The following is a 26,600-nucleotide window of genomic DNA, read 5'->3' as shown; positions in this document are numbered from 1 at the left end:
TATACCATTACTGTAACTTTGCTGTTCTTGATAAACCTGATCTGCACTAACATGTTTGAGTGGAAATCAATTGCTTGTCATTATTATTAAACAGTTTTGGTTTTTTTTCTTTTTTTACATAAAGGTTTTTTTTTTTTTATGCATATTATCTCGATGAAGTGAGTAATGACTAGTATTAGAGTATGATAAAATGTGAGAAAACATCAGATTAGCTGCATTAAAAGTGTTGTTATTTCATAGTTTTCACATGATCTATCAATAAATACATGCTTCTTTGCTTCAAAAATTAAATCCACGGTGTCAAACTGAGCGGACATTTTTTGAAGTTCATGAAAAATAGATTCATAAAAAAATTTTCAGTTGCATTTTTTTTTTTTTTTTTTTATGCCTAAAGAGGAATAAAAACACTCAAGAAAATAAATGTTGATCAAGGTTCTCATAATTCGTGCATGAAAGGGTTAAAGGTAGAGTAGGAGATCCTGGAAAAAATGGTTTGAACAAGCTACATTTTGAAAGTACACAATTCAAAAGTACAAATATAAAAAAAGAAAAATTAAATAAATAAATAAATAAATACATTTAAAAAAGTTTAAAAAAAAAAAAAAAAAAAAAAACTTTCTCCAGAATCTCCCCCGAAAGCCACACCTCCAGAGTACCGGATTGTATTCCCAGAGGAAAGAGGGCAGTTGAGTTTGATAGACATTTCAACATTCAGTCATTTCGATGGGCCGGTTAAAATGATTGGATGCTGTTTTTTCACTCCTGTCCATTCCACATTTGACTAATTTTTAAAAAAAAAATTTTGTAGTAGAGCATTTATTTAATTAGTTGCAATCGGGTTGTGAATGGAATTTTAAGCAATACAGTAAAAAATGCTCCAGGAAAACATCTCCTACCCTACCTTTAAAGGAAGCAGTAACTTCTAGATCTGAGACGTGACAATAATGATGGTGTCAAAATCTGCAGTACCTTAGATATCCACTTGGGGATGGCTACATACAAGAGTCAATTCGCATAGACCTCCATGTTAAAACGGACATCGTTACAGCAGAAATATGCATGTTTACAGCTTGCTACAGTTTTTTCCCCAATAGTTAATTTTGATATAACTCACAGGTTTCAATTATATTAACCCAAAACACATACCTAAATAAGGGACAATATGATTGACAGGTGAGTTTGTCTGTTTGTATGGGCTTTGATTGACAGCTAGTGATTGCTAGCTAGTTAGTGCTAGCTAGTGTTTGCTGAATGAACGTTATTCTTCTCTCTAATAGGCAGCTCTGTTGTAGTTGCACTTGGAAGATTCTGTCATGAACTTTGCCTCTACATTACTACAATAAATTGCTTAATTTGGCTGTGTTAGCCAATGTTAGCAGTATTTACCCCACCCTCGATGGGGAGGCAAGAGGTATTGTTTTTGGTTCAGTTTGTTTGTTAACACTCGAGAAGGAAAACTATTGGTTGAATTAATACTAAATTGGGTTTATAGATTACCAGTGACCTAGAATAGATCTCTTTACATTTTGGGAAATGTAGGTCACAGTTCAAATCTTTTATTCATTTTTAAAATCTTTTCCTGTTTACTTATAATGGGCGAAATTTCACACCTATCAAAACATTAATTTTATTTCAATTTACTTCAAACTTGGCACATACATAGAGGTAATTGATATGCTGACATCACCGCATACATAGCCATGATGACATCAGCTAATTCCATGTCAAAATAAGCTACAATACATGCGAGGCTACTGTGCTAATCAGCCCAAATAGCTGTAATTAGTCTTTTTTAATATATGTATTTTATGACTTAGATAATACTTTTGTCAAATACAACGTCATGTGTCACTTTTACTTAAGTAGCGTAAATTACCTGATGGCTCTTATCATTAAAGTGTTGATGAAGTCTGTGTTTTCGGTACGTTCTCATTCAATCCCCTACTTTTCTCCAGCTCCACCTTCTTATTTTATGTTGCACATGTCAAGGCTTCAGAACTGCAGTTCACAAACCAAACGGTGACGTCATGGAGGATTTGTCCACTATTTTTATACATCTAGTCTGTGATTTAAAGCTACTCCTTTGACAAAAACCAGTAATTTAACAATGTAGAACACAAGAGTTGCATGTCGACTGCTGGTTTTTGTGTTATTTAACACACCAACGCAATAACATGTCACAGCCCAACCCATTTAGACGACAGTCGATGCCAACTCTGTGTTGTCGGAGTTAAAATGCCTGTTTTTGTCAGGAGAGTCTGGTGACTTTGAGTAGAGCGATACAGCAGCTTCTGAGGGCTGAGTGGTGAAAATATTTTAAGTAAAGTACACACTCAAACTTGCCATTTTTTCGCTGTTAAACACCATCTACTGTAGAGGTAGGATGCTGATTTATGGTTAAGTACTGTTCATTATATAACCACTCTTTAAAAGATCCACAACAGCCCTTCCATAATATTATCAGAGCTTAATAAATGTTTTCAGTGCACTCGGAGTGGATATTGAGGGCTCCACATCAGGACTTACGGAGGTTTAATACATTTGAAATATGCGACTGAAATCCTCAGTAAAAGGAGCCAGATTTTCTCGCTATCATCGATTAATTTCAACTTTGCAGAGCATTGTTTCAGCTCTACTTTATCCGAGTTGATCCATCTTTTACGTCCCTCTGTATCTCATTAGAAAGTGTCCCCTCCAGCTGAACTTTCCCAATCTTTCCTCCGTTTCTTTCTCTTTACCCCTTCCACACATACACAAAGAGCTTCCTTTTAGCAGCACCCTTTTAGTACAAATTACCTCAATAAAGCAGATGTCTAGCTTCCTATCTCTCAAACTGTTTTCCCTTGGCTTAGGGCAGTGTGGGTATTGATGACCGTATAGAAAAGATTCATGGCCTCCTCTTCCCTTCTTGTCTCTTTTCCATTATTTATTAAATTATTTTTTGCTCCACTCCTCTGGGTTTGCGCAGTCACTAAAGGCCTCTTAACCTTCACACAGTCATTCCTCTATGGCTTTTTTTTTTTTTTTTTTTTTTTTTTTTTTTTGAGGGGGGGTGTTGGATGTGGGGGGAATATGTGAATGTGTATGTGACAGAATAAATGTCTGACTCTGACTCTATCTGTCTCTCTGTAGGCGGTTAAACGACAATGAGATTACCGTGCTGGAGGCTTCGGGGACGTTTAAGAAGCTGCCTAACCTAAAGAAGATGTACGTATTCCTTTAAAAAAAAAAAAGCACTTAGGGATTCTTTTCTTTTTTGTTTGTGTATTTATTTATTCACCAGGTATGTAAATGAAACATGACATAGACATTCATCATGGTTTTGTTTACTTTGGTAGGTTCAGAGTGTATAAGAAATATGGTATCAGTAACAATCAAATGAATACACCTCTATTCATCACACTTTACAGTATCTGCTAAAATCACAAGAGAACTTCATTAGAGTCAGTGTTTTGTTTGTTCTTGTCTTTTTTTTTTTCTCTCTCAACATGGTGATATCAATTCCACACTCAAACATAGTAGATGAGATCAGTATACCTTAACACTGGATGCTACACAGGATTAAATCGAAGAAAACATTAATTAAAGAAGTAGGTTTGGATGGATAAAAAATATATACAATTCTTATTTTCATGTAATTATATGCTAATGAGTTAGTTCTGAGTTAGCTTTGTTCTCCAAAATGGCACAGACGCCCATTTCTCTGTTCTCCTCATGTTTCAATAGGTGTCCCTCAAGGGCCAATACTTGGCCCCACTATCTTCTCCATATTTATCAATGACAATCTGTAGGTTTTTACTAATGCAGAAATTAACCAATATGCTGATGATACATTCATCTATGCTACTGTTTTATCTCCTGTTATCTGTTAATGCCGTGATTAAGTCTCATCAACATTGTTATTTTGAAATATTACATATATTTAATAATATCAAAGCTAAAGTTATGTATTTTGGGCACAAGGGTGTCACATCCCCTCCCAACTTGGACATCACCACTAGAGATGGAATGATCCTACTGCAGATGATAGTCTAATAAATAACAAATGAATCTCACGAAATGTATCTGCATAGAAAATACTTTGTCTTCAATGCTGCAGTTAAAACTCAACTCAGAACTCGTTTTACTGTATAGAAATTATTCTTCTTTTACTACTGTCACCAAACATATGATTGCTGAAATGGCTGCCATGTGCTTATTCAATTTTCATGCACAATCTATTAGCTGGCTTTCATTGGAATCTTTCGTGAATTTGACACAATCTATCACTTTGCTTTTCAACTAGTTACAAACGACACATTCAGTACACAAAACTGTCATCTCAACAAACTGATCAAATGGTGTTCAGTGCATTCTTGCCACTACGTCCACTGGTTCACACTTGTTTATAACAAGTGTCGTGTCTTTGTCTTTTGAGTCCTTTTACTCAATATTTAAGCAGCAAAGTACAATGCACACTCTCCTCTTTACACGAGGGTAAATGCTGCCAAATCCAACTCCTTCTTTGGCCTATGGTCTTTCCAGTCTGCTGCAGCCAATGAATGGAACCTGATAAAAAAAAACAAAAAACACTCAAACTTTTAAAATTTATCTTAGTCTCAGGTTTTGCCTATTTAAGTGCGTTTTGCAGCCACCCTGTTGAGCAGCATTATGTAATAAATTCCCATTATGTAATAAAAGTTCAAAATGTAATAAGAATGTCACGTCATCTTGTAATAAAGCCGCATTATGTAATAAACTGACGCATTTTGTAATAAACTACGCCAACGCATTATGTAGTAAATTTTTTCACATTATGTGGTAAGTTATTACAATTTGAGAAATTTATTACAAAATGCACTTGACACGTTTTTATTTAAAAAAAAAAAAAAAAATGTAATAACATTGTTCATTATTTATTAATAATCCAAATTAATATAATTTCAGAGCAATTTAGAAGAAATTAGTCACAGGAGCTACAGGTAATGTAATCAGAATTTTAACCACACAGTTTAAAGATTAATTTAGCACATTACATTTTCCTGAAAATAAAAATGTGTCAAGTGCATTTTGTAATAAATTTCTCAAATTGTAATAACTTACTACATAATGCGAAAAAATTTACTACATAATGCATTGAGGTCGTTTGTTACAAAATGCGTCAGTTTATTACGTAATGTGGCTTTATTACAAGATGATATGACATTCTTATTACATTTTGAACTTTTATTACATAATGGGAATTTATTACATAATGCGGCTCAACACGCCCCCACCCTATGGAATTCACTCCCACAAAACATCAGGAACTCGGACTCAATACAAAACTTCAAATCACTGCTCCAAACTCACCTGTTCAAACTTGCATTTTCTTGAGCCTCCTTTGTTTTGTTTGTTTGTGAAGCGTCTTTGAGTGTCCAAAAAAGCCCTATGTAAGTGTGATGTATTATTATTATTTCTTATTTATTTATTTATTTATTTTTAATGAATCCTGTAATTTGTTTATGTCTGATTAAGAGTTTCAAAGTTATCTCATATTGACTCTACAGATTACTTATTGTTATCTATTAATTTCAATGGCTCTATCAGTTTAATTATTTATTATTTTCCTTTTCCCCTCCTCCCTGATGTGTGGTCTGCTAAAATAAATCTTAAAACTAAATAAAAGTTGACGGAATAATTCATGATTAATATGTTTTGTTCCTTCAATTAGACCCCCTAATCTTGCACACTGAACCTTTAAGAGAAGGCAAACATACAGAGGATCGGTAATGGAAAGCAAAGGAGGAAAGATAGAGGAATGAAGATGATGATCAGGGGAGAGGGGGGTGAATTGAAAAATTAGAGAGGAGAAAAATGTGAGAAAAATACCTGCAGAGAGAGCAGGACTGAACGCAAGAGACATGAGTAAGGTGAGGAGGAAGAGGAGCTGAGGGAAGAGGGTAGAGACAGGTGGATAGGAGGAATGGAGGAAGCAAATATTAAATGGAAATAGAAGATGGGCCTTCAGTTGAGATTTACAGTCAGGCCTTATCTACAACCTCCTCTAGGTGTGTGTATGTGTGTGTCAGAGTGAGATAGAGAAAGACAGAGCAGAGACCAGCAGTTGATTTATTGGAGAGGAAATTGCTAACCATCTAGCAGTGTCACTGACAATATAGATTGGCCGGCACTCATTTCCATTTTCCACTTCTCGTTCCTTTCCTCGCTTGTTGATCTCCTTTTCTCCTCTCCTTTTCAATTCCACCTTCCCCTGCCTCCTGTCTTCCCACATCCACAGCGTTATCCTCACATCTTCTCTGCTACTCTTAATTTTCCAGCCAAGTTTGTCTGCAGTCATGTACTTTCCGTTTTGTTAATCATCTGCCTCTTTCCCTCTCGATGCCTTCCCTCTCCTCACCTCTTCTTCGTCTTCTTCATCGCAAAAACTGATAAGAAACGACACAAAACTGGCTATGAATGAGAGCTAAAGTAGCTATGATAGCTATCATCTCATGTTATTGTCTCTACGGCCGACGCTGGCTTTTCATTTTCATTTGTCTCATTGTGAGTGCAAGTGAGATAGATAGCAATCATTTTCAGTTGTGTGTCCACTCTCCTCATTTATTTTTTATTGGAATATCTATTGTACAAGACAAGGACATGAAGATGAAAGAGAGAAGAGTTAACATTTATTAGTTGAAGGGGACATGATTGATTACTGCGGTGAAATTAGAAATATAGTGAGTGGTTGTAACACATGGATTATATTTGTGGTTGTTTGTTACTAAGTTGCATGAAAATCACCTGTGTTCTTTTGGCAGAAACCTGAGCAACAATAAGTTACGGGACATTCGTGAGGGTGTGTTTGATGGGGCCAGTGGTGTTCTGGAGCTGCTTCTGACTGGAAACAAGCTGACTGGACTGCAGGGACGCATGTTCAGAGGCCTCACTGGTCTGAAAACACTGTAAGTTGTACATTATAGTGCACACATGATGGTGGTAAATGTGTTTGTCTATAACAGTGATTCAACCTTTTTTGGCTCGTGGCCCCATTTTAATGTCACAAATTTCTGGCAACCCCAGACATTCAAACTGGAGACATTTGCAAAAATTAATTTGTTTGTGTAAATGTAATCATGTAATAGTTTGCTATACTATTTTGCAAATTAACGTTAATTTTAGACTATATTTAGTCTGTATAATGTCTATTACTCTGGATGGAGGCGGAAAATCCAGGTGTAGATTACTGCACAAAGTGAGGATTTTATTTTGCTTGGTCTGGATATGTACAGTCAGTCCAGCTGTGATTTACAAGGCTGACAATTAATACTGAACAAACAAGAACTCAAACTATGAATTATGAAAGAGCTGCAGCATCTGAAACTGACCACAATGAACATTTGAAAATCACATGATCGGGTCAATCAAGACATACCCTCTCACATATTATATCGTGCATTTTATTTGAACTTCATTTTTAATGAGGGAAAGTGTGTGGTGTTTTAAATGATAGATAGATAGATAGATAGATAGATAGATAGATAGATAGATAGATAGATAGATAGATAGATAGATAGATAGATAGATAGATAGATAGATAGATAGATAGATAGATAGATAGATAGATAGATAGATAGATAGATAGATAGATAGATAGATAGATAGATAGATAGATGATAGAGGTGGGGAGGGCTATGTTCTGGTTGACCTGGGTTCAGGTACAGGTCAGATCCTGGTCTAATCCAGTGGGACCAGAATCTGGACAAACAGTGCAGAATATCTAGTTATACGCATTTGTTTGCATGTTTACAACAAACCAAGACCGTTGTATATCCCAGTGGGGCGGAGATCACCAGACCTCTTGTGTCTTGATGATTCCAACTGTCTGGGAAACTATAAACTCAAGGTACACAATAAAAAACACACATCTTTTATAAAGTCATCAATAGTTGAGTATCTGCCCTGGTTTTCTTATTCTAGTGTAAATGGAGGCTCTTTATTGCTAACTTGGCAAAGGCAGATGCTACTTCTGATATGTTTCTGTACTATTTCAGTTCTGTTTTCTGCTTTAATTGCACATGCAGTAGCAGATGTTGGATTTAATTCCCTTTTTCTATTTGACCCAGAAGAGGAAGGGAGTTCCTCCACTCACCCTAAAAATTAAGGCTAATGACAGCATATTGCTGCTGCTCTAATTGGGACTCCCACCATAAATAGGCCAGCATCCAGTTAGGGATTATGGGATAGAGCACAAAATCACAAGCTACTGTTGTCTGTGTATTCTCAGTAACGACTAGCTAATGCTATCATGCTTATATATGCTAGCTAATGACTGTATAATGGCATCATGGCTGTCTCTGTGCGATGTTAAAAGGCTCCCCGCTCCAGTAATAGCCTTGCTAACTGGGTTAGCCTGTCCCAGAGATTGCTAATGCTAACTAACTTAGTTTGTATGGTCCCACATGACTGCATGTCAAAGGCTAATGTCAAATTACAGGCTCTGTCATGTTTTTCTTATGGCTACAGGGTTGAATTTATGCTTAGTCTTTGTTTATGATTCCTGTAATTTCATCTTCTTTGTTTTAACGTCTTATATAAATTTGTTTTTTGACATCCATTGAACACATGGGATCCACTGGAATAGACATATATATGTTTGACTGAGCTGTATTTCTGTTTTATTTCAGAAATCCAATGAAAATATGAATGTCAGCGTAGTATTCCCTCTTGGCTAAATCATAATTTGTTAATTCTTCTTTACTTTAAACTAACAGTATTTTCAGAAGCTGTTTGTAAGTTTCTGGCTTTAGCAACCTAAAATAAATGTGCACATGTATTTTGCAGTCTCTCTATCAAAACACATCCGGAATATTTATTTAAAAATATCCATAAAAATATATACAGAATACATGTGACCTCCCTTTGCATTCTGTGTCTTGTACTATTAGTCAAGGCACTTTGAGATTTATTGCACTAATTTTGTTTTTTACACCAGGTTTGATTCAACACATGCTCATGTTTTCCTACTGTTTGGTTGACTTTGTTGCAGTGTGAGCAGAGGTCACACTAAATGCTGACTTTCGCCTTAAGAAGCAATTTAGTTCAGATTGTTTTTGTGTGGGCTGTGTGCATATTTACTATTTTTCTTCCTATTTAATAAAGACACTAATAAATAAATATGTATACTACTTGCAGCTGCACATTACTGAATACTCCATGATTACTAGTGTGATCAGTCTGTGCAATTCTATTCTATTTGATATTCTAGTCTATTTGATTCATGGTTCTATTCTATTCTATTCTATTCTATTTGATTTGATATTCTATACTATTTGATATTCTATTCTATTCTGTTCTATCCTATTTGATTGCTATTCTATTTTATTCTGTTCTATTTGATTTGCTATTGTATTCTATTCGTTATTCTTTTCTATTTCATTCATTGTTCTATTCTATTCTATTATGTTCTTATTGATTTCCATATTCTATTCTATTCTATTCTATTTGATTTGCTACTCTATTCTGTTCTATTTTATTTGATTTGCTATTCTATTGTATTCTATTTCATATTCTATTCTATTTGATTCATTGTTCTATTCTATTCTATTCTATTCTATTCTACTCTATTCTATTCTATTCTATTCTATTCTATTCTATTTGATTTGCTACTCTATTCTGTTCTATTTTATTTGATTTGCTATTCTATTGTATTCTATTTGATATTCTATTCTATTTGATTCATTGTTCTATTCTATTCTATTCTATTCTATTCTATTCTATTCTATTCTATTCTATTCTATTCTATTCTGTTTATTCATAATAGGTAAAACAGAGCATTCGTTTCCTAACTATGATATTTTTTTTCCAGAATGCTGCGGAGCAACCAAATCAGCTGCATCGACAACAGCACATTTACGGGTCTGAGCTCGGTGCGTCTCCTGTCTCTGTACGACAACAGGATTTCCAGCATCGCCCCGGGAGCCTTTTCCACCCTCCACTCTCTGTCCACCATGTGAGTCAAATCCTTGGGCGATTCTCCCTCTGTCTGTTTTCCTATTCACCTTTGTTGTTGTTGTTTTTATCCCCATTATCCCAACAGTCTCTCAACACGTCTGCCTGAGCCTCCCACATCCTTTGTGTCTTTTCCTTCCATCTATCTCTCTGTCTCGGCTTCTATCCCCTAATTTTTCAGCCCTGTTGTGGGAGTGACCGTGAAAACGCAAACACACACACACACACACACACACACACACACTCACATTAGCTCACATGTTGCTTTCTGGACACTATTCTCCTCACAGATGCTCTCCATCATTATCGACTAGATTGGTCTGGATCCCAGGACATTTGTTATCAAAGCTAAATATATTTCAGCATCTGCACCCCCTCCTCAACACACACATACACACACACCCCAGACACACTAATGGGCCCAAATAGAGCATCTGGAGGCTTGATTTTCTCTTCCTGTAGATGCTCACACCTGCTGCAACCAAGACATCCTCAATATCTCAATAGAATATATGGTTTAGTTTTTGTTTTTTTTTTTTGTTTTTTTTTATGTTATTACGGTGTAAAACTGATTTAATGCTCACATTGTGGTGACATAAACCTGGTCTCTGCAGTGTAAATCATTAAATATGAGGCTTAAAGCTTCAGTGCACAACAGTTTTTGGCAACAATGATCAAAAATTATCCTTCAGTAGATTATAATTGAAGTGGTCTAAGTGGAAATGAGAATTAGACACCACTCTCTGGACAGAAGGTTTGTCCACTCAAGGGTTTTCATACAGATGATCGACAGATGTAATTGCAGATTAATTTGGGTTGCTGGAAATATTCATAGTGAATATTTCTGTCATGCAGTTCCAGGATTGTCATTCTCTTTCCCTTCTGTTGTATGTGTGTTATCGCTTTGAAAGTTCCCTGAGCTACAAGGAAGAACAACAACAACCTCCAAGCTGTAACATCCTGAAAATGCCAAATCTCACGCTTTTATTTTGTATGGATTTAGAGTAAGGTAAATCCGACATTGAGATCAATCAGCCGCTGGGACAACATTCAGAGTGCAGAATTCTGCAGAACCACAGCACTCGATACACTGAACTGACACAGAACTGAGAAGTCACACAGCACACTACTGCATCTAACATGTAGCTCCGCCTCTATACTATATACTATCACTCATTTGTCATTTCTTCCATGAATTGCCACAGTACTGTGACAGTAAAATGCACAAAAGGATGCAGTGACGTATATACCGTATATGACCACAGTACTGTGGCAACAAGAGGATAATGAGTTCAGTATCCGTGATTGGCTCTAGTACAAATACTAACATTTGATTGGTCTGTGGCAATAGACAAACTGATATTTTTTTCCACAGTACTGTGGTAGTAGACATAGCCATAAAATAAAATAATTATTGCATAATGCATTGAACCCTACCACTGGTTGTATATGTGTTTGTGTAAGGTGAGTGGATTTTGTGTAGATTAGCAAAAACAACTATGAAGTAAAGTTCTGACTGGAGATAAGTTAAGGAATATTGCTGCTAAATTTGTACAAAGCAGAGAGTAGAAGGTGTCAAACCAACAGAAAACTAAATAAATATACAGGGTGGGGAAGCAAAATTTACAATGAACATTTAGTTGTTTTTTCTCAGCAGGCACTACGTCAATTGTTTTGAAACCAAACATATATTGATGTCATAATCATACCTAACACTATTATCCATACCTTTTCAGAAACTTTTACCCATATGAGTAATCAGGAAAGCAAACGTCAAAGAGTGTGTGATTTGCTGAATGCACTCGTCACACCAAAGGAGATTTCAACAATAGTTGGAGTGTCCATAAAGACTGTTTATAATGGAAAGAAGAGAATGACTATGAGCAAAACTATTACGAGAAAGTCTGGAAGATACTAGTAAAGAAGAACGGGAGAAGTTGTCACCCCAATATTTGAGGAACACTTGTGCAAGTTTCAGGAAGCGTGTGAAGGCAGTTATTGAGAAAGAAGGAGGACACATAGAATAAAAACATTTTCTATTATGTACATTTTCTTGTGGCAAATAAATTCTCATGACTTTCAATAAACTAATTGGTCATACACTGTCTTTCAATCCCTGCCTCAAAATATTGTAAATTTTGCTTCCCCACCCTGTATAGCATCGGTGTGTGTGCGTGTATGTGTGTGTTTTCTTAAGTCTTCTGACCACCCAATGTGAAGATCGTAAATAATGGATTTTTTCAGCTCAGTAAAACATTTGAGGTTTATTTCAGTGTATTTTTTTTTCTTTTTACCTAGCGTTGGACCCTGGAATGCTATGAGCCGAAACTGTGTCCTTACATCCTCAGTTCTGTCTCTTTCTTTCCCTCCAAGCTTTGTTTCCTGTCCTGGCTTTTGTTCTTCTTCTGTGTACCTGTCATCTTTAATTCAGCTTTCTTCTCGAGTCTTTTGGGAGGAAAGATGGGAGACAAGAAAAATAGAGAGGGTGGATGAAGAGATGCATTATGGAATGGAGTTGGTCGGCTCACAGGGGCTGGTGGTGATTATTGCTACATGAATAGAATCGTACATTTCCCTCCTTCATTTTCAGCATTAGGTTTGTATTATCTGTGCATTGTGTCGCATACAAATACACTGGATTGTGTTTGCAGCATTATTGCTGTTTGTTTACATGAACAGCCTCTCTCTTAACAATTCCTTTCTTCCATTATCTGCTCTGTTTTGCTTTTTGTTATTCTTTCCCGCCCGTTTCTAATATCTGCCTCCTTTTATAGCGCACTGTTTCCCCAATAGAGTTTGGTCATTTAATTAAGAGATTAACACGTTGAACAGGAAGGAAGGGATTTAGCTCAGGCCTGGTTGCCATCCAGTTGGGTCAGTTCATTACAAGGAAATTAGAAAATAACTCGTCCTTATCTGTAGCAGCACAACATTTATATTGTAACACAAATAGCAGCATTCAGATGTGTTTGTTCAGCAGTTGATGAAGTGAAAGCTAGTCACAAGTAGACGCAATTTCTAAAAGTCGTCATTAACTATGGTTCTACAGTACTGTGGAAATGTCCAGGTCCAACATACTGTTTGTTGGTTTATTAAAGGAGTGATATTTTGCTTTTTTTTTTGCTTTTTTTTTTTTTCCAACATTCTTTTTATTAGAATCAAGATAAATAAAAAAAAAAAAGTGACAGTCATACAAGAAAAAAACAATATTTTTGGATTTTCCACACAACATAAATACAATACACACCCTATAAATTCCTGGGAAATGCATCCCAATCTGAATATTTTGCTTTTTTAAATGGAATAATGCATTTGAACACATTTCTCTTGGTCTACATAAACTGTAAATGCAATGCTTGAGTCTGAATTCTTCATTAACCCTTTATAGTTCACTCATAGAAATACTCTGAAATTCAAAATGTTAACCTTAGTGTGTTATTGGAGGACATAACAAGACTTTATTACTTTTGTGAAATTTTTCACATTTTTTTATTATGTAGAAAAACAAGGTCAATGAAGTTACCATATTTGGTTCCTTATCCATAAGTGGCAAAAAAAACAACAAAAAAATCCAAGAAGTATATAAAAATACTACAAGAAAAACACATTAAGGTGAAAAGAACATCACATTTAGAACATTAGACCAACATAAGTGCTGATCCAGACCCCTGTCCACATCCACATGATCCCTCTGAACATCATTCCTTACATTAGTACCATTACTTCATGGTGCCTAACAAAGCAGGTACACTCACAGTTCATGCAGATGTGGACCTAACAGACCCTGGAGATCACATTGGACCTGAGATTGCATAAGAGGGTTCAGTAAACATATGGTAGTCAGATAAGAGGAGGGATATTTTGCTTTTTTTAAATGGAATCATGCATTCTCAAACATTTACATAAACTGTAAATGCTCTGCTTGGGTCTGAATCCTTCATTAATTCAACTCCACAGGTCCATCTTCAACCCTATTTCTGAGTAATGACACCAGAAAGGTGGTTTTGAGCGCTGGCCCTTTAAATGCACATGAGCCACTTCATGCCCCACCCCCTTCAGGGTGTTGACCGTGCTTTCTGTCCCATTCAACCACTTGTGTTCGTTAATACAATCAACAACTGAACATTTTATGCAATCTACTCAAAGTTTGGACATATTTTCAGTATGGACTACAATCGCTGCTGCTGCTAAACAATTATGTCGTACTCGGAGAAATGTTCGTCAGAAGTCCTCACCTTATATGTGCAAATGTTGTGATGTAACTAGTTATAAAATGGAACAAATTAAGCAGGAATTGAAACAGGTTGTAGAAATCCACTCGATTTTTGTCAAAATAAATATAAAGATAGCTTTGCAGCACCTGGAGGGTTCAAATTCAAACTGTATGAACTGTTAGGGTCCAAATACACAAATAAATGAACCAAAGACGAATAAAAGTGGGTTTAGCAAAATATGACCCCTTTAAGTTCAGGAGTTGCTAAGGCACCCCAAACATCAGTCATAGCTTGTTTTTCCTAATTGTTTCCCATACTTCTTGCTGCTATCTCCATCCTTTTTTTCCAATCTGTTAAAAAGGATGCACCAATAACAGTTTGAGCTTCAAGCCAAGGTACAACCTACATTTTTTGGGGATTCCAGGTTCGAAAACAAACCTATCTTTGGACAAAATACTTATTTTATGGTTCAGTTCAATTTATGAACTGGAACAGCAGTTGTTCCGTGTTCAAATTCAAACTTTATGAACTATTAGGGTCCAAATACACAAATAAATGAACCAAAGACGAATAAAAGTGGGTTTAGAGAAATATGACCCCTTTAAATCAGAATTTCTAAAGTCTTTGTTTTGCTGTTGCTTGAATTTGCCCAAAGACTTAAAAAAAAGCTCTTGGTGATGTGCTTCTGCTGCTTCCTGTCCCACTCCGTTCAGTTTAAATATGGCTCAGCATAAATATTACATGACCGGTTTTACAAAATGCAACATGAATGAATAAAATAAACAGATAACCTTTTCTGCATTTGTCTCTTTTTCACAGACCCCTTCATTGTGCTTCTCCCAGTCATTCGCCATCTCTTTTGTACTTTGTATAAAAGTAAAAATAACTAATAACCTTTTCTCTGGGCCTTTTTCAATGCTTTTTTCTGCTAGCCTTTATTCCTTTTGTCTCCCAGCAAAATTATTCATGTTTATAGCAGTGTTGTATATATATATGTGTAGGTGCAGTGCGCATTGTGCAAAATAAATATTAATGCTTTCGTAGGGGAATTAATTATACTATTAAAGCTCTGGGAAGGATTCCGCTGTTGTTTTTCTCAGATTCCTGTCATTAGATGCAGTCTAATTTTACATTGTGAATTTGTGAAGCTTCCCGGTCTGGCCGTATAATTAATTTGCAGCGATAATCTAATTTTCTTTCCTGTCCTTGCCTTCTTTTCGCAGTAACCTGCTTTCCAACCCGTACGTCTGTGACTGTCACTTGGCTTGGCTCGGTCAGTGGCTGAAGAAGACCAGGGTCGTGAGTGGAAATCCTCGCTGTCAGAAGCCGGCGTTCCTCAAGGAGATTCCCATTCAGGACGTGGCAACGCCAGACTTCACCTGTGACGGTCAGCATCCCCGTTGTTGAATTTGATTTTGGTTTATTTGGAGCCACGAAATTCCGACATAATGCATAGGTTGTTTTGTTTTTTTTCCACAGTATTTTTATTGGTATTCAAGTTTTATAATGAAAAGTAAACAAAGTAAATAATAATAATATACATAAAGAACATGAATCAAAACAACACAAACACCCATACACACAAGGTAAACTTGTACCAAATGACATATATTTTTATATATATAAATAACCTACATATATTCTTATGAACATGTATACAACTATGTAGAAATAAAATTAAAATACAGCAGTCATAATAATAAAAAATAAAACAGTAATAATTTGGATGACATGTCCCTATTTTCCAGAATACCATAACATTCATATAAGGTTCCCATATTTGCACAAATTCCTCCCGTTTTCCTTTGGTAATATAAGTCAGTTTTTCCAGTCCGATGCACTCTGATAGTTCTTTTATCCATTGCTTTATAGCAGGCACTTCCATGCTGTTCCAGTTTTAATCAACAGCTCTCCTGGCATGCAACAATCCAAAGTCCAACATTTTAGTTTGTTTCTTAGTATGTGTAAAATCCTCAGGATATATTCCCAGTATACAAAGTTTGGCACAAAATGGAATCACAAAATGCATAGTTAGAAAAAAAAGATTAACCCATATAGACCCAAACATCCACCATCGACAAAAAAAAAAACATCTGCTGACCTAAAATGTTCAATATCTGTTGATCTACTAATACTGTTAATACAAGGCAAGGCAAGTTTATTTGTATAGCACTATTCATACACAGGGTAACTCAAAGTGCTTTACAAAGGCATAAAAAACTACAGAAGAAAAAAAAAGCAAGACATTGAAATTACATTAAAATCAAAAAAGGGAAAAAAGGCATTAAAATCATCAGAGATAATATGTGATTTTAAAATGCATTCACAGAATTAAAAGACATTACATGTAAATAACTGCTGTAAAATACAGTTTGTCATCTTTTCATGGTTATCAGATATGACCCATTTAATAATAATAATAATAATAATAATAATAATAATAATAATAATAATAATAATAATAATAACACTGGTCTACAATCTTTTAGAAATTATTTGCTTCAGAGATTAAATTTGCTAAATGTTATGTATTTTAATAAGATTAATTGGAAAATAAATGACAAAAGTGCTGGTTTGCTGATGTTTTCAAGGTATATGATTAAGTGTTATTACACATATATATTGGTTTATGTACATTTATATAATAGTTTTATAAATCTTCCACTAAATAGAACCTGTAAAGTGAATGTATTCTAATGTGCAGACAGTGTTTTGAAGTAGATCTTGTAGCTCTGAGACAAATATTCCTTTTGAGTCAAACCCGTTCTCTCATTAATTCTTGAATTTCACATTTTGACCCAAGGCTGTGTCTTGGAAAGTTCAGCCAACCAGCATTTTTTACTTGATTTTTCTTTATCAGTGACTCTCATGTGGTAAAATTTCACTACTTTTATTTTGGAAGCATTTTCCTTGTAGACCAGTGTAATAATAATAATAATAATAATAATAATAATAATAATAATAATAATAATAATAATAATAATAATAATAGCTTTATTTGTATAGCACCTTTAAAAACAAAGTTTACAAAGTGCTTTGAGAGAGGGCACAACAGCAGGATACACGAAGCAAGTAAAAACACTAAAACAGAAGCAACACAATTAGAGAGATGTATGAGCAAATTAATAATCAAACAGGATCAAATTTAAAAATTAAAATTAAAATTAAAAGTTAAAAAGGGACAGACATCACATAAAAGCAAGTCTATAAAAATGTGTTTTAAGAAGTGATTTAAAAGATGTCACTGATTCCGTAAGCCTTATCTCCTCGGGCAGAGGCCGTTCAGAGGCCGTTCAGATTTGGACGTTCACAGGCTCCGTAGTTACCATGGAAAACCCAGTAAAACCCATGGAGTTGGATCAATAACAGTGGATGGAAACACTTGTTTTTATGTTCAGTTAATGATATATTTTGCTGAAAAAGTCAAGGTCCAAGGTGGTTTTTATTAATACCTGTAGGTGGATTTGTTGTGCAGTCTGGAGAGGGCATCTCAAACACAAAAAACATTAAAACCACAGGACACACACAGGGGACAGGTTAAAAACAGCACAGACAAAAGACATGGACAGGTACTCCCAGCAGCTCACTGATCATGGTTAAAACAGACTAGAAATAAATAGATTAAAAAAAAGACTAAAATAAATAAAGGTTATCTGATATCACTAAAAATGCTAATATAAAATCTGTAAAAAGCATGATAAAAACATCATGGATATAATGATATAATTTAATACATGGGACAATAGATAAATAAATGATAAACAAGTTAAGGCCATGTTAAAATAAGCCACAACCCAAGAATTAAAAGTCACTTTTTCTTCAATTTTCCTCTGTTTTACAAAAATAACCTTTGAATTTACTCTGACATTTAATAAGCATTTACATGATCAGTGATTTATATATAGGAAAATACATGATTTACACAAAAAGACGCAAAATACAGAGGATAATATTATAGTAAATGGTGAAAAATCACTTTAGAACGGTTACATTTGGAGAAAAGTTCATTTGGAAGTCGACACAAAAGTAGCTTTTGGTCTTTATGGGTTAATATTTATCACACTAGAGTGGCTTTTGACACTTTAATTCAGTTCAGATTTATTTATGTAGCCTAATATCACACCTACATACCCTAGTATTCACTTTAAATGGCTTTTGTAGTCTGTGTAAAATGGAATATCCTCTGTCCTGGAGTGAAATGAGAAAAAAGTGTCCTCAGAAAAACCTTTGACACAGTCATCTGTACTGAGATGAGAGCATGAACCAAACAAAGGGAAACTACCCTGTGCCTGTGACCTAGACAATGTCAAGAAAATAACTCAAAAAACATCAGCTATAATTATGTCAATTCCAATTTCACAAATAACGGATGATTCCCACTTTGTAGAACACTTATTGTCAGAATGAAAACCCAGTCTATTTGGGTAAACATGGTATTTTATTTTCTCTAAAGTGGTTGAGAAGTCAGAACAGAAGATTTTTTTTTTTTTTTTTCTGTTTTGTCAGAGCAAAGGAAGGAAGTTACATGAATTAAGTTGATCTAATGTTGGATAAACACTTCTCCAACAACAGAATGTCAAAAATATGTTGAATTTTGATAATAACAATAATTATTTCCAAATTGTAACAGGGAGGTTATTTTGTGTGGCATAAAAGGAAAGAAATAAAGTGTTTTTTCTGTTTTTGTCATATAGAATTATTGTTTTACAAATACTAAAAAGTAAATGTTATTTCTTCTACTGAATCTAATGTTCTGCAGCAGATGTTGGCTGAACAGGCCATGACTTTAGTCCTGATTCTTTGCCCAGTGTTTTTTTTTTTTTTTTTTTTTTTAAATGTCAAAATTTAACACCGGCACCAGACGCTCGTTCCAAATCTTCCTCCATCGCTCGAGCCAATAGATGCACGTACACAAATACACACACACACACCGCAGGGTATTGTGAGGACAAAATAATCAGTAACCACTGGCAAACAGCAGCCTCAGATGACATCAGTCTGTGGTTTCCTTAGTGACGTTGCTGTTACCACGGCGATGCCTGCCTATAGTGACTTAGTCCTACGGCTCGACTGCCAAGTTTGACGCCATAGACAAAGTGTGGTCTGGCTGAACTGTCAGTTGTATCTTTCTTTTATTCCCTTTTCATGTTTTTAAGCCCTTTTCCCTCTCACTTTTCTCGCTCTGCCTCCAGACTTTCTTTGAATTCATTACACTTTTCTAATTTCCTGTAGCTGTGCTGCAACCACTTAGTGAAAATGAGTTTGGAAAGTAGTTAGCTTGGCTCAAGTAAGAAAAGATGGTATCAGATCTTAATATTCACCCGTGCATCTCACACAAAGGCGCAAATAAAGTGCTCTCAAACTCAGTCAGTTGAACAAATAACACTGGGTTCCAAAAAAATGTTTTTTGCAAGTTGTCTAGGTTTTTTCAACTGAATTAGGACCATTTTGCACCGCTAAATCCAAAAATGACATCTGTTTTTCTCAATCAGGTCAGGTTTTTTTGCTAATTTGATTTGGAAAAATTTGATCTTCTCACAATCTGCGCCCAAACTTTATCTTGGTCACCAAGTTTAATACCAAAATAAGATTGGTAAGCACACTTTATGAAACTTGTGACTTGATTCCTGTTAGGTACAATGGTGTATTCACCGCAGATGTAGCAGAATACGTCAGGCTTATTTTTGCAAGATCTTCTAGTCGAAGCCATTTCATTCACCTGTAATATTAAAAAAAACATTCATCATAAATTGGCAAAAGTAAAATTTTCAGAACTCGTTTATTGCAAGAAATATGAAAGAATTTTGTATCATATGATGTGAAAATGCCCATAAATGTAAGCAAAAATGTTAAAAAGCCAATATGTAGCATAGTTCAGAAAGTTGACCTGATTGAAAAAAATTAATGTGATTTTTGGATTCAGCACACCAAAATGATCCTAAATCAGCTCAAAAAACTTAAACAATAAATTCGTTGTTGACCAGTGTAATAATTAAAAATGGTCAATTACACATACAAAACTTCAACTTCTACACATATGAGGACTGCATGTCTTATTTTGAAGCTGCAGAAGGAGGTATTTTTAGAGTTGCTGGTATTATTAAGTACTCATATCAGTACTCAGTATTGGCAAGTATTCAAAACTAAGTACTTGTACTAGTACTCGGTCTGGAAAACAGTGGTATCGGTGCGTCCCTCCCCACAATGGAATCCCTAAACAAGGACAGCCCAAACTTTGGTGACACAAACATGGCCAAACTCTATCGGAGTACAACTTAAACTTAAACTTAATAAACACACACTCAGAGTCACACATAGAACCACTGTCCCCATGTCCAGTCTATTTATAGCAGAGTAAAATGGCTGTTAAGTTGTCCAGAGGCAGCCGGGGGAAAGGTAAAGTTAATTGAATTTGTGAGGAGATATTTAGCGCACATTTAGATGTTAGTTCAATCAGCCAACTGTAGAGTGAGTCAGCCCACGGCTACACCTCCCTGTGGACTCACCATCTACACACAGTAGATAACACACACACACACACTGCTCTGCACAGGCTGGTAAGCGCCCATTTACCCAACATTTAGACATTAGCACAATTAGAAAACTACAAAGTAAATGAGAAAATGGTCACGAGAGAGAGGCAGTAGCACTGTATCTGCACCCAGCATCTATCAGTTCTGTGCATTTTAGTTTGTCGGTGCAGAACAACTAATAATACACCAGCATACCTGAGGATTAAAGTGTCTTTTTCTTCAAACTCCACACACACAAATGCACGCACACACACACACACAAACACACACACTGTTGTGTTGTGATTGGCCCAGTGTCCAGGCCTCATTATCCTTCATTATGGTTTTAACTCGGCTTGTTTTACATTTGGGACAAGAGTTTAACTATTTACACTCTGAAGCTCTAGATTAAAGCAGTGTGTGCGTGTGTGTGTGTGTGTGTGTGTGTTTGCCTGTCACTTAAGGAAATGAAAGTCGTTACAAGCCAAGAACAACATTTTAGTCTCTGATGCTTCTTATCTCTGAGGGTCATAATGATTAGAATCCCTCAGGTGTTTCATGTCTCTAACATGTGTGTGCGTAGATAAAATGCGCATGTATACTCAGTGCCAATGAAAATGCAACACTTGAAGATTCATATATTTTTTTAAATCGATGAGGATTTTTATTCCATAAGCTCTTTGGAATTAATCACAGGCCATTTCTATACAGTAAAAATAAAAAATCACATCCAAATTTGTTGACAAAAAATAAGGATAAAGAAAGAAACTCAAGGACCCCCAAAACCAAAAGTCACAAAGCGGTCCTGGAGGTGCTGCAGCTCAATGTAGCGATCCTGCTGTGGTGTGGTCACACGTGCTCGTCCAGGGCGAGGTCTGTCTGCAGTTGAGCCAGTTTCTTCATGCCTCTGTTGCATCCTGACTATGGTGGACACGTTGCATCCAAAACGGCGCGCCACCTGCCGAGCAGAGATTCCGGCCTCCAGGAGCCCCATAGCATGGCATCTGTGGTCACGTGTCAGTCTAGGCATCGCTGAGTTATTGCAAATGGTTTTGGTGCTTTTCAGTTTGCCTTTATATCCAGAACATGAGCACTCCTTAACTGACCACAGTTCCTTAAGTTGAGCAGTTCATCGCTGAGCAATGAGAAAAACAAGTCTTATGAACGCAGACAAGTTCATTCAAGCGTGACAATAGCTCAACCCATCTCAGGTTGTTAAGAAATTGTCTGGGATTATCTTATACAGGTGAAACTGAAACATATTGATGCAGCTCAGGAACAATAAAACACATTCAAGTGTTGCATTTTCATTGGCACTGAGTATACTTAATGGAACAGCATAGCTTTACTTTCATACTGTTAAACTGTTAAAACGACACCATGAAGTGTTCACTTAAAAAAAGAAACTGACTGAATTTTATTATAAAACTAAAATTTGTATTACTTTATCATAGCCAGAGCTAATAATAGTGAAAGCTGGAGGCGTTATGTCATTATTGTGTCATTTCAGGGAATTTGAATCTGAAATCAAAATGAAACCGATCAGTGACAATAAAATTCTACAACTCACTATTCTTGGTCGACATCAAATGAATAAATATGAAGATAAATAATTTGGTGATTCATGCTGCTGTGAAAACAAGAAGACACTTTTTTGTGGCTCAAGCAGTCACATCTGAGGAAACGAGGATTGGTCATTGTAGCTGTCAATCATGTATTTAACCCTCCTACTTGTCTGAAAACATCTGTGATTTGCTAAAATCTGCGTAGTGTGGTAGATTTTACAAAGACAGAGCCCAGAGAAGAAGGAAGAAGTTTTTTTTGTCACTTGAATTGTAAGGTAATTGTGGAATTGTTGATATCAAAACTCACTCAAATGCTGCAGCTTTAATGTGAGGAACGATTCAACATAATTTACTCAATGTTTGGTGCAAATGTTCACCAGGAATCATTAGGAATTGGAGGTTAAAGGTCACTGTCAACCGGTAAAGCAGTTTTAAGTCGCAAAAAATGTATTCATATGTGAAAATCTCACACAAAAAAAAAGTTTAGTGTTCAAAAGGTCAAAGGTCAACTTCAAGGTCAACTGTTAATCTCATATCTCAGGAACACTTTGAGGGTGTTTTGTCACAAAGTTCACTTGGAAGGATGACCTGAGTGAAGTTTGGTCAAGTTCACTCTGACCCTAACCTTCTAAAATGTGTTTTTCTATTTCTGGGGAAAAAATTCCATAATATTGTGTATTTATCAAAAAATCTCATATACAAAAGGTCAAAGGTTAACGTTGTTGTCCCATGATGATGTTCTGCCAAGCATGTAATGTAAGACCTTACTCCTCTCACTGGAAACTTCACTTCCACAGCACTGACATTATCCTAAAATATACACTTAAAGGTTCTTTTCTACTACTACTACTACTACTACTACTACCACTACTACTACTACTACTACTACTACTACTACTACTACTACTACTACTACTACTACTACGACAACTTTTAAGTTTTATTATTACCACTTTTGCGTCTACTACTACTACTAATATTACTATTTCTTCTTCTTCTACTACTACCACGTCTACCTCTTCTTCGTCTTCATCGTCTTCTTCTTCCTCTTCTTCTTCTTTCTTATCCTTTCAGAAGTTCTCTTCGCATCTTTGGCAGCTGTCAGACAAACCCCACAACAGAAAAGACACTAGAATCAAAAACAGACATTTCACAACAAAGTACCCCACCACGGCATCACCAAAAATTAAATTCAACAGTTGGCAATTATACATACACACATCAACTGATCTAGTTTAACTGATCTATACTAGAGGACATAAAGGGCTCACAAAGAAGACTCAAAACTGTGTTCCCCTTGACGAGCAATCTTGTTCGACATATTAATAATCTTTGATAATATCTTTTTAACTAAAAAGCCCAGAGCAGACCAAACAAACCCTGGATCCAATAAGAGCCATCACATACTGAGCTCTTTGATACTGTTCTTAAATGCCGTCACTACACACAGTACATATTCATTACATGTGGACAGACATGGACGTAAAGTGGTCGTACAACAGCCGGTAGCTACACATAAATGCACATACTTTTTCAGCTTTGATTTTGCTGGTGCACTGACTTGTCTTTCCAAAGTTCTCGCCGGCCATCCTTTCAACATCTGTTCAGTATTTTTTTTTTTCCAGAATCATCTGAGGACTTTAATATAACTGTGACCTGCCTGCTGATCCTCAGCCAGATGTTAAAACACACTAGAGTAGCTGATTTTAGCAGCCCCTAGTCATTTCACATGGGTTATAAAGTCCTCTTAAAAGTGCTGAGTACAGCGTTAAGTAGATGTGACCAGGTTCCACATGTCCAGTTTAGTCACCGTCCATCCATTTCTCCCTCTCCATCCTTTTATCGTCTCATTTCCCCTCACTCTTTTCTGTCTGCCCTTCCTCTTTCTCCCTCCACATTTCTGTATATTTTCTCTATTTCTTGTCCTTCTTTTTCTCGCTCTTTCCTTTTTATTTTTATTTTTTTTACCACTGTCTGTCTCTAATATCCTGCTCTGTCTTTCTCCAGGTGCCGAGGATAATGGTTGCCTTCCTGCGTCTGGTTGTCCTGACGTCTGCACGTGCTCAGATGGCGTGGTGCGATGCAGCAACAGAGGGCTGCACTCTCTGCCCAAGGGCATTCCCAAGGACACCACGGAGCTGTGAGTCGCATGCACACACTTCCACTGCCACACTCCCACCTATGTTTGCTTACATCCAAACATACAGAGTGGACAGTTACCTCCAACGTGCAAACAGAAATGGCTGTTTTTGCCAACGCTTACTCTCCAAAGTCTGCAGATATGCAAAAACAGAATGCTGATACGCAAAGTCATGACCACATACGCATGCACACGTTGCTGCAGTGCAATATTGATGCAGCAATTTGCCCTCTGCTGCTTCAGGATTAACAAACCATTTAGTGAGTACGCATGTGTGTATGTATGCGCCACAGCTACAACTACTATGTCATAAACCTATTAAACGCTGCACATATTTCAATTTGCATGTGTGTGAAACAGAAGAGGTTAAAATCAGAACAGATCAGTTAAAGAAGCCGACAGAGAGGGAATACCATCACATGTCCTTGGGCTACCTTCTGAAAACCATTTTAAAAATTACTTTATAAAAATATTCATAGTTTGTGATGGTTTCATGCCAGGGATGGTTATGCAGAAGCCAAGGTCAACTTTTCATGTTTAAAAAAATAATCTTTGCTAGAGCGGCGGAGGTTTTTCCAAACTACACAAGTGAGTGATTTTTATCTGTCACATGAAAACTATTGGACTACAGAAAACACTCATTTTAAGCTTGTATGAATCCACGTAATGAAGCAAAATAGCAATACAGGATGGGAATAATTGTCCGAATTGATGTAGGGTAAAACACGAGTAAAACAATGTTAATCAAGATTAGGAAATGTTGAAAAAGTAGGAGCTGATTTCTTGTAGCTGAGGTGAATTATTACCCACACACAGAAACCCCTCGAGCTGTGAAATAGGCCTGCTCTGTAGTTAGGTCACCACTAGGTCAATAGCAGTGATTAGGTATTGATCAGGCTGAAGAAGACACTCCATCATACTGATTGCATGACCTACTTATGACCTGACGGAGAGAGAAAGAGCAGAGATCAACGCGTCATGAAAGATCAGGGGTTTTGTGTGTGTGCATGCGTCTGTGTACGTTTGGAGCACTTTGGACATTTCTTTAAAAATACACTTTTTAGTCCCACTTCCCTCCATCTCATAAGGACACATTCTGATCCCAGTGCTTGTCATTAAATGTCATCTTGATTTGCTGTCTGATGAATTACGTCTGATAACATTCTAGCATTATCGATACAGTAGAGAAACTAACTTGAAATGACATTGTAACAAAGTAGTGCTCACTTTATAAAATATATTAATCTCCACGCAAGGAAGTTTCTGTACTTCCTTTATGTCATTGAAATGCAACAAGCGTCACAATTCTGCGTCCCAGGAGGTGAGCGGCGAGAAAAACATACTTCCGTAAACATAGTGCGTGTCTGTGTGGTCACGTATTCCGTCAGGGTCGCATTCAGTAAATACTCAAAACTGATAGAAGTCGCATTTAATGTGTAACATGAAAGAGCACACACATAAATTCACAAAAAAATCTGAATTGTGCATTAAGACCTGCTGTCTGAATGTAGCCTTAGTTTAGCTGATATATAAGTGCATACAGTCACGGAAAAAATTATTAGACCATCAAAAGTAATCAAAAATGATGGTTATGTAAGCAAGTACAAACTCCTGTGTGTATCATGTGACTAAAACAGACAGAAAAGAAAACATGGAATGCCCAAAAGCACTGTTTTTGTCAGTACAATGCCATAGCTATTGATGTAAGAACTGAAGTGATTTTGGTTATTATCAAGAAAACATGGAAAATGGATAGATATCAGCTCTGAAATTAAACTCTTATGAGCTATTTTTGTTGTTTTCATTATATTTGTCCAAACAAATGTACCTTTAGTTGTACCAGGCATTAAAATGAACAAGAAACTGAAGAAAACAAGGGGTGGTCTAATCATTTTTTTCACGACTGTATTTAGCAACAACATAAACTTCACCTTTCACCTCTCAGGCAATCTACTGCGTAGAAGGACCAATATAATTTACCGCAGCATGTTAAGTCATTTTTTTACTTCATACTTTGCCACCAACTCGGACCAAGTACACAACTGATCAGCTGAGGAACTACATTTATAAAGGATCTACATAATAATGGTGAATGCCACCTGTTCTACCAGCTGCTTTAGACACAATGTCCACCCATTAGTGTCCTCGACCAATGCAATGATGAAGATCTGGAGTTGGTCCCAGTTCGCCTTCAGCT

General features: G+C 36.2%; 1 protein-coding gene across 1 annotated transcript in view; it reads left to right on the top strand.

The window, feature by feature from the left end:
* slit3 (slit homolog 3 (Drosophila)) overlaps positions 1-26,600 on the top strand; it is a 742,110-nt gene that overhangs the window by 618,236 nt on the left and 97,274 nt on the right. Inside the window, exons 16-20 of the mRNA XM_030145427.1 lie at positions 3,133-3,207; positions 6,783-6,926; positions 9,830-9,973; positions 15,410-15,573; positions 24,271-24,403. Of these exons, the coding sequence (XP_030001287.1) occupies positions 3,133-3,207; positions 6,783-6,926; positions 9,830-9,973; positions 15,410-15,573; positions 24,271-24,403 (660 nt within the window). The remainder of the gene's footprint in view (positions 1-3,132; positions 3,208-6,782; positions 6,927-9,829; positions 9,974-15,409; positions 15,574-24,270; positions 24,404-26,600) is intronic.

Source organism: Sphaeramia orbicularis, chromosome 10 (genome assembly GCF_902148855.1).
Source record: "Sphaeramia orbicularis chromosome 10, fSphaOr1.1, whole genome shotgun sequence".
Classification (NCBI taxonomy): domain Eukaryota; kingdom Metazoa; phylum Chordata; class Actinopteri; order Kurtiformes; family Apogonidae; genus Sphaeramia; species Sphaeramia orbicularis.
This window is presented reverse-complemented; position numbering and strand designations above follow the sequence as displayed.